The sequence below is a fragment of the Microtus oregoni genome, unplaced genomic scaffold (assembly GCF_018167655.1).
Source record: "Microtus oregoni isolate MIOR12 unplaced genomic scaffold, Mior012 000020F_ref0000438, whole genome shotgun sequence".
Classification (NCBI taxonomy): domain Eukaryota; kingdom Metazoa; phylum Chordata; class Mammalia; order Rodentia; family Cricetidae; genus Microtus; species Microtus oregoni.
In genome coordinates, this window is record NW_024543079.1 from 6501671 (window position 1) to 6516574 (window position 14904).

A 14904-nucleotide genomic window follows, 5' to 3' on the forward strand; every position below is an offset into this window, starting at 1 on the left:
TGGAATTTGTGGAGTAACGGAAGAGATGAACCTTAATCACATCATAGTCAAAGGTAGGTGCTGTCTGGGATGGACCAGCTGGTGTACAGCCTTCTGCTGGCCTCCGGTCTCACTCCATAGGCAACCCGCTGTGGAAGTCTGCAGTCTGGTTTGAGACCTCTCGCACATGACAACCCACCACCTACCTGGTTCTTTGTTTTTGTTTTTCGCTAGCACCTCATTTCATTTGGCTCATTGTGGGAGCTCCCAGCCTGCCTTGGGATTCTCTGGTCTAGATCATCTCATGTTAAAACACTTTTCAAATGACAAATTTGAAACTCAGAGGAATGAGAGACCTCAGCTCCACCATTTTCTTGGTGATTCTTTGTGCTAAATTCTTCTGTTTCCTTATGGTAATTTCTTCATGATGGGTTGCCACACCTCCCAAACCAGCTAGCTGATTAACCCTTTCTCAGCCTCTTCTTCTAGGGCACTTCTCCAGCCATTTCCAAGAAACCACTACCTACTTGTCACTGACGGGCACTGCTCCTCTCCATTCTCAGCCTCCAGGGTTCTCTCCCTAAACTGGCACCTTCCTGCCTTCATTTTAGTTCTCATCCGGGTTAAATCTCTAAGATTACTGTTACTTTAGCCACTCTGCTTCCCTCCCAGTCCCTTCCCTGAGGAAGCTCGAAGCCAGGAAGGACTTGAGTATCTTGCTTTCTTCCTGTCTACACTGAACCAACCACTCATGCTGGAACAAAACAAAAACCCCTGAGAAGGTCGCAGACCTAGGATTTGCTGTGAGGACCAGGCTGGCCTTGAACTTACCGAACTCGGCCTGCTTCTGTCTCCAGGGATGGGATTTAATATTTAATATTCCTCTTCAGTACTCCCTGATGGAGCCCTAAAACTGCTTTTCATGGTTTGTCCCCTGCCTATTTCCCTAACATGGGCCATCACACACACATGCACGCGCACACACGCTCACGCGTGTGAGGTATTCTTTCAAGCCTTGTCAGTGCCAGGCACCCTCTCCTCTAGCTCACAGCCCTCGTGTTTCTGGGGCACAACCATCCCTTCATAAAAGGAGAGAGAGGCCAGAGAGATGGATCCGTGGTTAAGGGCACCCATGCCGCAGAGGACCCAGGTTTGGCTCCAGCACATGGCAGCTCACAGCTGTCTGATAACTCTAGTTCCTGGGGACCTGACACTCTCTTGTAGGCACCAGGCTCACAGTTATGCATATATCTATATACATGTGTGCAGTCAAAACACTCATATACATCAGATAAAAATAAATTAATTAAAATGAAAACTCCCGTTGTCATGGATAATGGGGGAATGTATTCACATCTGTAAATGGGATATATAGGAAATCTTGAAACTTCTCTGTAGCCAAGGGTAACCCTGAACTAATTCTCCCACCTACTTCTCCTGTGTGCTAGGATTACAGGATGGGGATTTATCTGATATGAGGGATGGATCCTTGGGCTTCCTGCTTTCCAGGGAAGCCCTCCCCTAGCTGAGCTATCTCCCCAGCACAAGGCTTTTATCTGGAATAATAAACTTGCAGCTGTATCCTTGGCCTTCTTTCACTCACTTCCAGCTTTTGGAAACCGTCACACTTTCTCTTCTGCCAAGCAGAGTAATAAAGCCCACACCTGTGCTGCTGCGGATTGCCCACCCCTTCCCTGCTTCAGGCAGAGCCCCGCTACCCTCAGCCACTCTCACTCAACCCCATTTTCTTCGCTTGATTTCTCACCCCTGGAAGTGAAAGGGGATTCACTAAGAGCCACGGCCTAGACCAAAGGGCTGTATTGGTCCTGGAAAGGGCTAAGAGTGACATGCACCAGTCAAGGCCTGGTGGAGACGATCAGGGAGAAGACTCAGTTGTTCCAGCAATCCACAGAGGCTCTGAGTGAAGGGGTGAATTTTCTGTTCAGTCTGAGCTCTTTCTTTGAATGGAGCCCTCTCTAGTTCACAGGGAGTGGGCCCCACAGCAAGAGGGCAAGGTCTGAAGGAGGAAATTTTACTATCTCTACAGACAAAAGGACTTTTGTGTTTTATGATCTCTGGGTGAGATGGGGTGGGGAGAGGGGAAATGGTTTATTGGAATGAAAATGACATTGCAAGGGAGAGAACCAGTCTGTAGAGGCTAAGAAGGAACAGCACACTGTGTAGTGATGGGCAGAGGGAGACAGAGCAGGGCAGAGGGAGACAGAGCATGGCAGATGGAGTGCAGTGATGGGCAGAGGGAGACAGCAGGGCAGACAGAGTGCTACAGAGAAAATTGTCAGAGGCAGAAATTGTTCCTTGGCCAACTTGGGGTTGTGTTGTTTCATTGGAGAGGTTCCAGGAAGGTCAAAAAAGTATGAATTCAAACTCAATTATGTATGAGACAAGGCTGGACCCTATGGTCATTCTAGAAAGTGTACCAAGGGTGGGGATATGATATGCACAAACGAACAAAAATCATTAGGACCTGAAATTTGCCCAACCTAGGAGGAAATCATCAGTCCCGGAAGGCTGGCAGAAAGGCTGGATTTAGATGGCTGGAGGCAAGACTTAGGTTAAAGCTGTTGCATTGGTGTCATTTTCGGTTGTTATCCTTGACTTGCTGTGTAGCTGAGGGTGGCCTTCAGCATCTAATCCTCTTGACTCCAGTTCCTGAATGCTGGGATCATTGGTGCACACCACCGTGCCAGGGTTGTGCAGTGCCAGGACCCGTGCTTGCTAGGCAAGCAAGTATCATTGAGCTACAGCCCGAGGTTGAGAATGTTTGACAAAAGCTTTTCGCTAGGTGGACAGTCTTGGGTTAGAAGCTTCAGAGTCACAGACGAAGCTTCCTATTTTGTTCCCAGTAGCCCTCGCTCCAGAGAATCAGGCAAATAATAAAGGCAGGACTTTCTGGGCATAGTGGTATAAATCTAATCCCAGCACTCTTAGAGGCAAAGGCAGGCAGATCTCTGAGTTCAAGGCCAGCCTGGTCTATAGAGTGAGTTTCAGAACAGCCAGGTCTACACAGAGAAACCCTGTCTTGAAAAACAAAAACAAAACAAAACCCAAAAGAAAAAAAAAAGCATTTTTCCCTAGATATTATAGAAACGAAAGACTTTACTAAGGAAGGGAGAGGAGATACCTTTGGCATGTACTAGACATTTAAGAAAAGGAGTTTATAAAGAACTGTAGGGTTGCCCAACCCCTGTTTCCCTCTCAACTTTGAGGAGGGAGCACGCCCAACCAGGGACACCAAAACTTTGGGTTAGTTTAGATCCATGGGAGCCTGTTGGATTTGAGTCCAGAGAAGCACATGTTGCTGTTGCAGTGGCCTTGGTAACTGGAGGGACAGGCAGAACATGGCTTCCCAGTCTTGTAGGGCGCCTCCCCAATCCAGTTGCCCCTACAAAAGAACAGGCCCAGGGGAAACAACATTAGGGAATGTTTAGGTGAAATAGCCTTCACAGATTTCCACATTTCCACCCTGGGGTCCACTGCACATGGGACCTTGAACATGGCACTTCTGTAAGCCCTGGTTTCTTTCTCTGTAAACCCAGCAGGTCTCTCCTCCATAGGGATGCAGACAACTGCACAAATACAACCTGTGCATATGAGCACAGCATCACTGTCCTTGGAAAATACTGACATCCTATAAGGGTTGGCTTTCTCGCCTTCTCCCAGTGTCCCTGGAGGGGGCAGATTTGGGTTCTGGTCCTGAGTTCTCATCCTGGTGACAGACTGAGCCACTTCATTTCTTGGAAACTGATATTATTCTCTGAATAAGATAAATGAGACAGTGTCCATGAAAATGATGTGAAATGACCCATGGAAAAAAACCCTTTGCTATATGTATATTGTGCAAATGGGAGCTTGATAATTAGCTGATGAGGATAATGAGGCATGAGTGGCCCCTCGTGGAGCCTCATTAAGGCCACGACCCTCCGCGTCCAAGGCTTAATCTAGGTACTCAGCTGTAGAGCTACCCTCTCAAAAGACCTCCACCTTTTACGGAAGAGAATAGGGAACTATTGCCTAATGGTATAGAGATTTCTCTGGGCTGACGGAAAAGGGAGAAGTTTAGAAGGGATGGATAAATAGTTGATAGAGAGCTTGCCTAGCATGTACAAAGCCCCAGGTTCAGTTCCCAGTATCACAGGTCCATAATTCCAGCACTTGGAGGTGAGGGGATTAGAACAGGATCAACATTTGCTAATTAATGAGGTAAAAGCCAACTGGGGCCACGTGAGACCTTGTCTCAAAAGAAACAACAGAGCCAGCAAGATGCCTCAGCAGGTCAAGGCAGTTGCCGCCAAGACCAGGGACCTGAGTTCAATCCCCAGGACCCACATGGTAGAAGGAGAGAATCAACTCCAAGAGGTTTTCCTCTGGTCTCCACACGTGCACTGAGGTGTGTGGATACCACCCCTACAAACAAATGACTGTAATAGAGATAAATAAAATGGCAATGCTTGCACAATATTATGGTAATAATTGTCACTGAATTCTTCACTTAAAAAAGATTCAATGGTATCTTTTATGTTATATTTTACTAAAACTTTAAGTATGATTTATTGTGTCTCTGTGACATGAAAACAGCTGTAGAGAAGAGATAAAGGAATTGTTTCAATTCTAAACTTTTCCCTTTTCCGTCACGTTTCAATAAAACTTTATTTAAAATGGGCCACAAGCTAGGTTTGGCCATGAGCCATAGTTCTCAGAGTCCTACCTTACAGAATCTCATCACTAGCTGTGCCCTAGCTAGGAGGCAGGTGGTACGCATCTGTAATCCTAGTACTTGGGAGGCTGAGGCTGGGGATTTATGAGTTTGAGGCCAGTTTGGGCTATGTGGCAAATTTCAGGCCAGCCTGGACCATATAAAGAGACCCTGTCTCAAACAAACAAACAAACAAACAAAAAACAAAACAAAATGACAACAACAAGCAGCAATGAAATAAAACAAATCTTAACAATTCCAGAGTGCCCTTAGCGGCAGGCTTGGTTAGTATACACCTCACTTGCCCCTCAACTGGCTGAGACCCTTCACAGCGTTCTCTCTTCCTCCTTGCTCTTGCCGCAGGCTGCCCCCGTATCTTATCTCTGGCCCTGCTGTCTGTTATCAGTTATCTACAACTCCTAAGGCTTTTTATTTTTCCAGTCTAAGCGAGCGAATACTCCTTATAGCCGGAAACGGAATCCACCCTCCATTCCCCCTCCCCACAAAAAAGTAATTGGGTTGGTTTTATGTGTTGCTTGTTTTGTTTTTGCTTCTGAGACTGGACGTTTTGTAGCCCAGGCTGGACCTCACTATGTAGCCTAGGTGACCCTTTACTACTGACCCTCCTGCCTCCTACTTCATTGTGTTGAGATTACACCAAGCGCCACCCGGCATGGCAAGTGCTTAGGAAAGCTCTTCAGAATGTCCATGGATATTAGGATTAGTGCCAGATATAATAAATTGTGTTTTTTAAAGATCCTCTTGGAAGCCAGGCATGGGGGGCCGGGAATTCACCTATAACCCCAACAATCAGAAGGTCAAGGCTGGGGACCCAGAAGTTCAATCATCTTCACTGGGAATCTGAAGACAGCCTGTGCTAGAAAAGAGCCTGTCTTAAAAAAGAAAGAAAGAAAGAAAGAAAGAACGAAAGAAAGGAAGGAAGAAAAAAATAGACTCTCTAGAATGAGGAGGGCTGGGGTAGGGAGGTCTGGATGATAAACTCAAAAGAAGTTGTTTGGTTTTTGTTTGTTTAAACTCTTGAGGGTAATTTCTGCTTTAAAAAAAAAAGATAATGGCTAAACTGGGTTGTTCTGTCCTAATCCCAGCTCTGGGGAAACTGAGGCAGAGTCTAATCCCCTGCAGACTTGAGGCCACTCTCGGCTAAGAAGTGAGTTCCAGGCCAGTCTAGGTAACAGAGTGAAACCTGTCTCAAACAAACAAACAAACAAACAACAACAACAACAACAAAAACCAGTTTTTTTTTTTTTCTCATTTTGAGCTGAAACTCTGTAATGCTCATAAGGCTGCGTTCTGATACTGGATAGGAACTTATCTTGCCATTTCCCTGTGTTTCCATTAGATTTGTATAAAGACGGCTCCTGGTCTCCTGCCTACCTATGTTCTGCGAGGTGAGTCTGGGAGAGCTGCGCATGCTCTGTTCGTCTTTGCTCTTCCATCCAATCCGCCCTCCCAAGAGCACGTGCTCTTAGCTGTCTGTTTCTTGGGTTGAGCTCAGAGGGCTAGCACTACACCTATTTGCTCAGCCATGCCTGGCGTTGGTGTGAAAGGCCGGCTTTATGGTGAAATATTAGCCACTTGGTGGGCAGCTGGGCCAGTTCAGCCCACAATCCCCACCCCCTCACCCACCTTTCGGCCCTTTCTCTGTCTGTCCCCTACGCCCATGTCTTGGGCACAGATGAAGGATTATTGGCTTAGGCTGTGTCTTAACAGGTAGCCTACTTGCCTAGCTTGTATAAGACCCAGTTCTGGTGCCACAAAACAAACAAACAGACAAAAGGCTTTGTCAATTGAGTCTCTTAAATTGCCCAAACCAGTAGAGCACTGAGCAGGAGGAACCCTGGTGCGGTACTCACTTAATGGCGTAGTTGCAGACCAGGTACACAGCCTGATGCCAGGTGCTGCCCCATACATGGATGCTGCTGCAGGTGTGAAGGGCGCAGCCCAGCCGGCTGGAGGATGCCCACACCATCTGTGGAAGCACAGAGACAGGTAGGCCGAGGTTAGAGGAGCCTGAGAACCCTGGGAAGCATGGTCACTAGACCCCACTCCTGTGGAGTACGGACTGGGTGAAGTCTTGGGGCCCGGAGCTGGAGGACAGGAGAAGAGACCATGTCTGCCTATCCTAAGGGGTTGGAGGATGGCTTAAAACATTTATTATGAGCTGGGCGGTGGTGGCACATGCCTTTAATCCCAGCACTCGGGAGGCAGAGACAGGTAGATCTCTGCGAGTTCGAGGCCAACCTGGTCTACAAGAGCTAGTTCCAGGACAGGCTCCAAAGCTACAGAGAAACCCTGTCTCAAAAAACCAAAACAACCAACCAACCAAACAAAAAAAAACCAAAACAAAAAAAAAGCCAACAACAACAACAAAACATTTATTCTGTAATAGAATGTTTTTCAAAAATAACGTTTAACTGAAACCAGCAGTAAGGAATGTGTTTCATATTGCTACATGGAGAAATAGGTGCAGGGGGTACAGAAGCCGGCTGAAAGAAAAAGGGGTTCAGCACAGTAGTAGAGCTCATGCCTCGTGGTTCTAAGCCCTTGGGTATACCCAGCATGCCAAAGAATGGTATAAAGCAATATTTATCCATATCGTGTGTGATACGTTACTGTTTTCTATACCCTTTCATTTATTTTTTCTTTTTAAGATTTTCCTTTTAGTGACAACCTTTGAAAGCCACTGTAGTGTTGGAGGTTAAACTTTGGAATCACACACGCTTGGATCAGCATCTCAACATCACCTACTGTGTGAGTTTTCCTGAGTCTCTGACCCTCTCTGTGCCTCTGCGCTTTGCTGGGAAGGTGGAGGTAATGATGTCCCATGATTTTGTTGTTGTTGTTGCTGCTGTTTTGAGACACTCACTATGTTTTGAACCTCACTATGTATCCCTGAGTGGCCTAGAGCTCGCTCTGTAGACCAGGCTGACCTTGAATTCACAGTGCCTTCCAAGTGCTGAGCCTAGATGCACGCACCACCACATCTGGCTAATTTTTTTTTTTTTTTTTGGTTTTTCGAGACAGGGTTTCTCTGTGGTTTTGGAGCCTGTCCTGGAACTAGCTCTTGTAGACCAGGCTGGTCTCGAACTCACAGAGATCCGCCTGCCTCTGCCTCCCGAGTGCTGTGGCTATTTTTTTTTAAAGATAGTTGGAAAGGGCTGGGGTATAGCTCGGTGGTAGAACAAAGCAGGGAGTTTGGAGAAACAGAAAATACTCAGAATATTCAAAACAATACAATGGCAGGGTATGACACCTGTAATCTCAGAAGGTGAAGCAGGAGGATGTCTCTGAGTTCAAAGTCTGTGAGAGCCTGTATTTCAATATAATTCATCTCAGTGCGTGGTCTACACAGCTTTCCAGGAATGTCTACATAAAGGAAAGCACACACTGGGAACGGTGGGCTGGCCTATAGTCCCAGCACACACTGGGAGTGGTGGGCTGGCATATAGTCCCAGTACACACTGGGAGTGGTGGGCTGGCCTATAGTCCCAACACTCAGGAAGCTGAGACAGGAAAATGCAGAGTGAGAGACCAGCTTGGGATACTCAATGGCCCTGTCTACAGAAAGAAGCAAAAGGAAGCCCATGGGCCTGTGTTTTCATTCTCATTCTGCCGCCCCCCCCCCCATTACTCTCTGAGGTGCCAGGGTCTGTTGAGTAGCAGCACTCCTGGCTGGCAGAGTTACCTGGGTATAGTGGGAGCAAACAGGACCCCTGCAGAGCTGAGGGCAGTGTGGGGCACAGTCCTTCGGAGCTGGGAATGAGTAATACCGCTTTTCCTCAGACCAAGACTTCACGAGATCTACCACAGAACGGTACCTGGGGAGGCCAAGAACATGGAAGACGGTGAAGGGAGGATGGAAAAGTCACCAACTTGTTGGTGAGTCCCCTCATTCTCTGGCACATCCCCCATCTGTAAGATGGTAGGATGTAGACAGGTCGTACTTACCTCAGGGGTTATGGTCTGAGGAGCGATTGAGGAGGGCGACGAAGCGCTCACCTGTGTTTGGCACATGGCGCTCAGTAGAGCTATGTGAAGAGCCAGGTTATGGTGACACTTCAGACACAGCTTGTATTTTTAGGGAAAGAGAGGCATACAGGACCATCAGGCTATCCCAGGAACCTCTCTGCAGACTGAAGTACCTGATGGGGTCTGAGGACTTTCTCCATACCTGCCTGAGGAGATCACGCCTCCCAAACAACTCTCTCTAGGACAGAGTTTAGAAGCAGTCTTGTGCTGGAACTTGAGGCTGTGCTGAATTAAATCACATGAAACTTCCTGCTGGTCCCCTCAAACTTACAAAAGTCGGATGTTCCTTCAGTTCTTGGACTTGCTCTGGGCTTTTTCCCGGATGACTTCCCTGAGGAGGCTCTCTGCTGCCCTTCACCATCCCTCTCATGGAGGCTCCCTTTCATGAGACAGCGTCTGTCTCTGTAGCTCAGGCTGGCCTTGAACTCACAGAGACTGGCCTGCCCTTGCCTCCAGAGTGCTGGGATTAAAAGTGTTGCCTCTACAGCTGGCTCTCCCTATCTCTCTTAGTCTCAGTTTTAACAAAAAAGATTAAATGTTGGAGCTGGAGAGGTGACACAGAGGTCAAGAGCACTGGTTGCTCTCCCAGAGATCCAAGTTCAGGGCACCAGAGTGCATGTGACAAACACATATACACATACATGTAAAATATTTTTTAAAAAGACTTATTTTAAATTGTGTGTGTGTCTGTGTACGTGTGTATTACCATCAGCTTTCCTTTTCTGGACTGCCCCTTGGTATTTTATCTTACTCTTCATTATTATGTTGAACAGGCAGGCGTGGGCCAAAGAGCAGACAGGGGTGGCCTGGGAGTAGTCACACTGGCAAAGTGTGACTGTGCCTCTGCTCTGCACACCCTTTCTCAGTGAGTTTCAGAACGGCTGGCCATCAGGCCCAGGAGAGTGCAGCAGTGGGAAGAAGTTCATTGGAGGAGAGCGTGTGTGAGCTTGAGAAATGACCGGGTCACTGAGATCAGTTCTGCAGGGCTCTGAGAGACCAGTCACAATCCCCAAGCTTGGCACTGGCTCCAACCAGTTGGTGACATGCAAAGGTGCAGAGGGGCCCAGAGGTGCCAGAAGCTCAATCGTCAGGACCAACCCTGATCTGTCTGAGGGCATGGCAAACCGATAGGATGGAGAGGGCCGTGTTTTCTTAATGTCCTCAATTGGTTGAATAAAACTGTGACATATGACCGTCTCTTAAATGTTTATGTGTGTGTCTGTGTGCACAGACATGTGTTCGTGTGAGGCATGTGTCTACATGTGGAGGCCAGAAGTCAACCCCAGGCATCATTTCTTAGATGCCATCTACCTTGTCTTTTGAGGTAGAGTCTCTCACTGGCCAAAAAAATTCTGCCTGGCCAGTGATCCCCAGGGATCTTCCTGCCTCTATTTCCCCAGGGCTAAGGTTACAGGCATGCGCTGTTGTGCTCGGCTCTTTGTGGGTTCTGGGGATTGAGCACAGGTCTCTTGTGCTTGCCAGACAAACACTTCACTACTGGAGCATCTCCTCAGGCCTTGTTACTGTCTTATGAAACTCACAAGTCTAGAAATAGCTAATCTAGGTCAAAGGAGACCCCAAGTTTTGGAACATAGGCCAAACTTCCTCAGAACTCAGGCGCCCATGTTCTGACTCAGAAGCTGGCCTGGTGACAAAAGCCAGGCTGGCAGTTCAGTTCCATTGCCATTCCTGGGCCCTATGTCCTCACCTCCTAACCCCTGTCCTCGTTCTTCTCCCCAAAGCCCTCACCACCTTATGAAGCACGTGAGTCTTCCGATCCATTCTTGCTCTCTGAAGTAGCATGAGCTCCAGTTTATCTGCCCAGTATTGCAGCTATGGATGAGTTAGTTTCTATATGTGCAGAGTTCATCTGCCTGGTTCATCCCAGTAACCACCACCGCGCGTAGCACGGGGTCAGAGTAAGTACTCAGCGTCCATGTGTCCAACGACTGAATGAAGAAAGGGCAGAGATTCACTCACCGGCCGGAATGGATCGAGAGGTTCTGGCCCACATATTTCATCAGCTGTGAGGGCCCATGGGCCCAGATGCACTGGGTGGCCCAGGCTTCAGCAGACCTGGCCAGCTGCTCATCCCAAACCTGATGAAAGAACGACCAGGAACTTGCTGCAGGGTAAAGAACCACCATGACCAAAGCGGGGTGCAAACAAGCCCACTTACCTGGCACCGTGCTTCCTCAGTCTCCCGAGATCAACACACCCACGTAGAGATCAGAAAACAGAGGTTCAAAGACTTTGACTCCGCGGTCAAGCACAAATCCATAGCTGAGCCAGAGTCTATGCTCAGGTCTCTGGCCCAGAGCCCTGTGCTCTTTCTTCCTCTCTAGACCTCAAAGATAAAGTCCTCAGCTCTGCTTGGAATCCTGGGGCATTTGTTTAATAGTTATCAGCACTTCCTATGTGTGACTGAGCCCAGAATGAAGAAGAATCATTGATTCTAAGTTTGCCGTATTCTCATTTAAAAATTGAATTCAAGACCTCTTTTAAAAGCTTGAAAACACGTAAAAAAAAATCTAAGATTAAAAATAATGAAAACAGGACATGGAAGTGCACACCTTTAATCCTGGCATTCAAGAGGCAAAAACAGATGGATATCTATATCTATATCTATCTATATATATGACATCAACAGAAGGCAAAGTGGGACATTCTACATCTCTCATCACGCCTGTACCCTTCCCCAACAGTCTCCAACCAGAAATACTCCCCGTAATCCAGACATATAGAGCACAAATGGCTGTGTAAGCTCGGTTCTATAGTCAATTCTTCATTTGACAAGACAGGTGACCCCGGTGATTCTTCTACATCAGTGCCTATTAAACCCCCTCCTTAACCTTCTTCGTAGTTATATAAATGTCCAGTGTGGAAATTCTTCACAGTTTATAGCTGGGGGGCAGGGTTATCTCTTTTAAAAGAAATCCTAGTTCCTAGGGTTGGAGAGATTATTCAGAGAACAAGAACACTTACTGGTGACCTGGGTTTGGTTCCCAGCACCCACATGGCAGCTCACAACTGCCTATAATTCCAGTTCTAGAGGATGACACCCTCTTCTGTTTAAGAGAAGCCTGGACTACATGAGACAGGGAAAAATTGGGAGACGTGGGAAGAGAGAAGAGCCTTACCCCACAATTCAGAGCCTGGCTAAAGTCTCCCACCAGCTGAGCTTTGAGGACTCAAACACAGCAAATAACATTCTCCACTGATGACAAAACCTTGTCTCAAAACCAAACTAAAGGCCGGAGAGAGATGGCTCAGTCGTTAAGAGCTCTTCCAGAGGACCGGGGTTCAATTCCCTGTATCCACATGAAGGTTCAGAATCATTTGTAACTTCACTTCCAGGGGATCCAAAGCCTCCTCTGACCTCCCTGGGTATGAGGCACACACATGGTACATGGGCATTCATGCAGGCCAAACACCCATACACATAAAAATAAATAAATAAAATTGTAACAAGCAACACCCTCAAACCCAGTTTCCTCCCAACTGTGACTCCCTGGAATTCTCTGTTAGTATTTGTTCACTCAGCAAATATTGAACAATAGTCTTTGGCACCAAGGCCTCAGTCTAGCAAGGAAATGACCTGTCAAACAAGCATGACTCACGGCAACCCCAGGGCATGTGGGAATGTGGGACAGACGTGACCCAGACCTTCTTGGTGCTTGGAAGAAAGGTTTCAGGAGTGAGGGCCGTTTAGTCTCACCCTGATCTGCAAGCACAAGCCACCGAGCAAAAGAGAAATGGGATGTAAGAAGCTCCCACCCCACCCCACCCTACCCCACCCTACCCCACCCTACCCCACCCCTTTGCTGCCTCCCGCTTTTTTTTTTTTTTTTTTTTTTGGTTTTTCGAGACAGGGTTTCTCTGTGGTTTTGGAGCCTGCCTCCGGCTTTTTAGGGAAAGCAGAGAGAGAGAGGGAGAGAAGGAACAAAGTAGAAGCAGTGCGACCCTCCCCAGCATCTCTGGAGGGAGTAGCTGGCTTGCTTCTCCCAGCATCCCTGGGGGAGTAGCTGGCTTGCCTCTCCCAGCATCCCTGGAGGGAGTAGCTGGCTTGCTTCTCCCAGCATCCCTAGAGGGAGTAGCTGGCTTGCTTCTCCCAGCATCCCTGGAGGGAGTAGCTGGCTTGCTTCTCCCAGCATCCCTGGATGGAGTGGCTGGCTTGCTTCTCCCAGCATCCCTGGAGGGAGTGGCTGGCTTGCTTCCTGTGCTCTATACCCTAGGCAGTAAGTAAACATCTGCTGAGGCTAGTGCCACCCATACCACTGGTGCTCAATTAATGTGTCATTTATTTGGGAACTAGAGGCCTTCTGCGTGGCAGTTTCAGCATTAATAAATGAGTGAAGGAGTCAGCAAACAGATAAATGACAGTCCGTCCACCCCACCCCCAGCTGCCTGCCATCCAGTTCTGGACTCTTCCCAATTGCCTCCTGATATGTGATATTGGCCTCTATATCTTGTTGGTGACTTTTAGTTTTTCTTGCCACCCTCACCCCCCATCCCAAACAAGTAGTCTTCTTGAGGGAGTAAGCCTGGTTCTCCATGGTATCCAGAAAAGGCTTAGCACTGTATCTGGCTTCACGAAGGAGTTAGTGCACAGAGAACGCTGAAAGGGAGCTGCCTTTCCACTTGTTAGGCAGGAGGAGGCCTATCTGCTGTCTCTTTTCCTAAAGATGCCTGTATGGGCTGACAGCTGTCTCTCCAGGCTTTGGGGACAATGGTCCTGGGGAGGAGTTGTGATAGGAGGATTTTCCTCCTCCACCCTGAGGGCTGACTGAGCTAAGGGACACTAGGACTGACAGAAGAAGACACCCCAACCTGCACTGAGATTTGGCTCCTGGCCTTCCTCAACCCAAGATACCCTGGTGCCTGCCTGTCCTCCACTGGGACTGGGAATGAATGGGGGGGGGGGTTAAGCCACCGCTCTGCTGAGAGACAATGGTCTGGAAAGCGCCAATGTCTCCCACCCCCTGCAGGTTCCCAGTGTGGAGGCAAAATTCTTGGGCTGCATATTGTGTTAATTGAAACTCCCAGTTTAGCAGCAGGCAGACCAGGCTTGCAATCCAGGCTGGGAGACCTTAGGCAAACCTGTCCTCTGACTCTCAATCCCTTCATTTTGGAAAACAGATAAAATACTGTCTTGAAAGAGGGTTTTGTGAAGGCCCTGGCAGGGCGCAAAGATGCCTTACAGATAGCATTCTTCTCTCTCCATTCCCACACACGCCTATTCACTGAGGATTTATGTCACGACCTTACTTTCTGCATCTGTCAAATGGATTGCTTATTGTCTCCGTTCGCTTGGGCTAGGCGGGCAGATGGTCCAGTACTTCCAAGTTAGCCAGCCACTGCAAGCCACAGTGAGCAGACTGGTGTTGGCTGAGAGGTGCACCGGGAAGGCTTTAGACTCACCATATACTCCATGTTGGCAGCAGGCGGGTGTACACTGGCCCGGATGTGGTTGTGATAATCCAGCAAGACGCTCATGTCCCTGGCAGAGATATGGCGTTTCCGGCGGTACCGGGGCACCCCATAGCCAGACAGGGGCCACACAGCTATGTTCTTGGTTCGGCCCAGGACCAGTGTGGTGTTGGGCATCCTTAAGGCCCCCACTGTGTGGCCTGTCCAGAGGAGAAGGCCTGCCAGGCCCACGATGCTGGCCAGAAGAGGCATAGCTGTCTGGGATCGTGTACCTGTCTGGTGCCGAGCAGAGCTGCTGCCTAGGAGAGGTGGATATGAGAATGCCAAACCCTGAGAGGTCTCCTCGGACACGCCAGTCCAGAGAATATTCTCTGGGAGCTTGGCAGAGATCCTCTGGCCCAGCTCTGGTCCAGATACTCAATACTTCCTCCTTCCTCCCCTGTGGACTCAGTTGGTTAGGTGATCAGAAGAAATGCCCAGACAGTGGCTAATCCAGACTGGACCCTGGAGTGGCAAAGTGTTACCACTTCAAAGTCAGGGCCCTGTCACATTTGCCCGGGAGTCAGACATCTCCTCTGGCCAAACACCCTTTACCAATCCCATAATGTTGGGCTCATCTGATGCCCACAGAAGCAGAACGGGCCCTTTTCTCAGTGCAGCAGCCTCAGGATGGAGGGGGTGACATGGGCAGGACAGATGGCAGAGGATGGCAGAGGCAGAAGGGACACTGG

The 14904-nt window shown here is 48.5% G+C and overlaps 1 protein-coding gene across 1 annotated transcript; it reads right to left on the reverse strand.

Moving 5' to 3' along the window:
- Positions 1 to 3249: 3249 nt before the first annotated feature.
- R3hdml (R3H domain containing like) lies at positions 3250 to 14425 on the reverse strand. Its single transcript, XM_041671031.1, has 5 exons — positions 14165 to 14425; positions 10724 to 10842; positions 8400 to 8532; positions 6568 to 6683; positions 3250 to 3382 (listed from the first exon to the last, which is right to left on the reverse strand). The coding sequence occupies exons 1-5, from the start codon at positions 14423 to 14425 to the stop codon at positions 3250 to 3252; spliced, it is 762 nt and encodes a 253-aa protein (XP_041526965.1).
- Between the last annotated feature and the right edge of the window lie 479 nt (positions 14426 to 14904).

Coding starts and splice junctions, on each gene's coding strand:
- R3hdml (XM_041671031.1), bottom strand. CDS start 14,425: ATGCCTCTTCTGGCCAGCATCGTGGGCCTGGCAGGCCTTCTCCTCTGG. Junction 8,533..10,723: donor CTCTCGATCCATTCCGGCCG/GTGAGTGAATCT, acceptor TGGCCTCCCCAG/GTACCGTTCTGTGGTAGATC. Junction 3,383..6,567: donor GTCTGCAACTACGCCATTAA/GTGAGTACCGCA, acceptor GTTCTTTTGTAG/GGGCAACTGGATTGGGGAGG.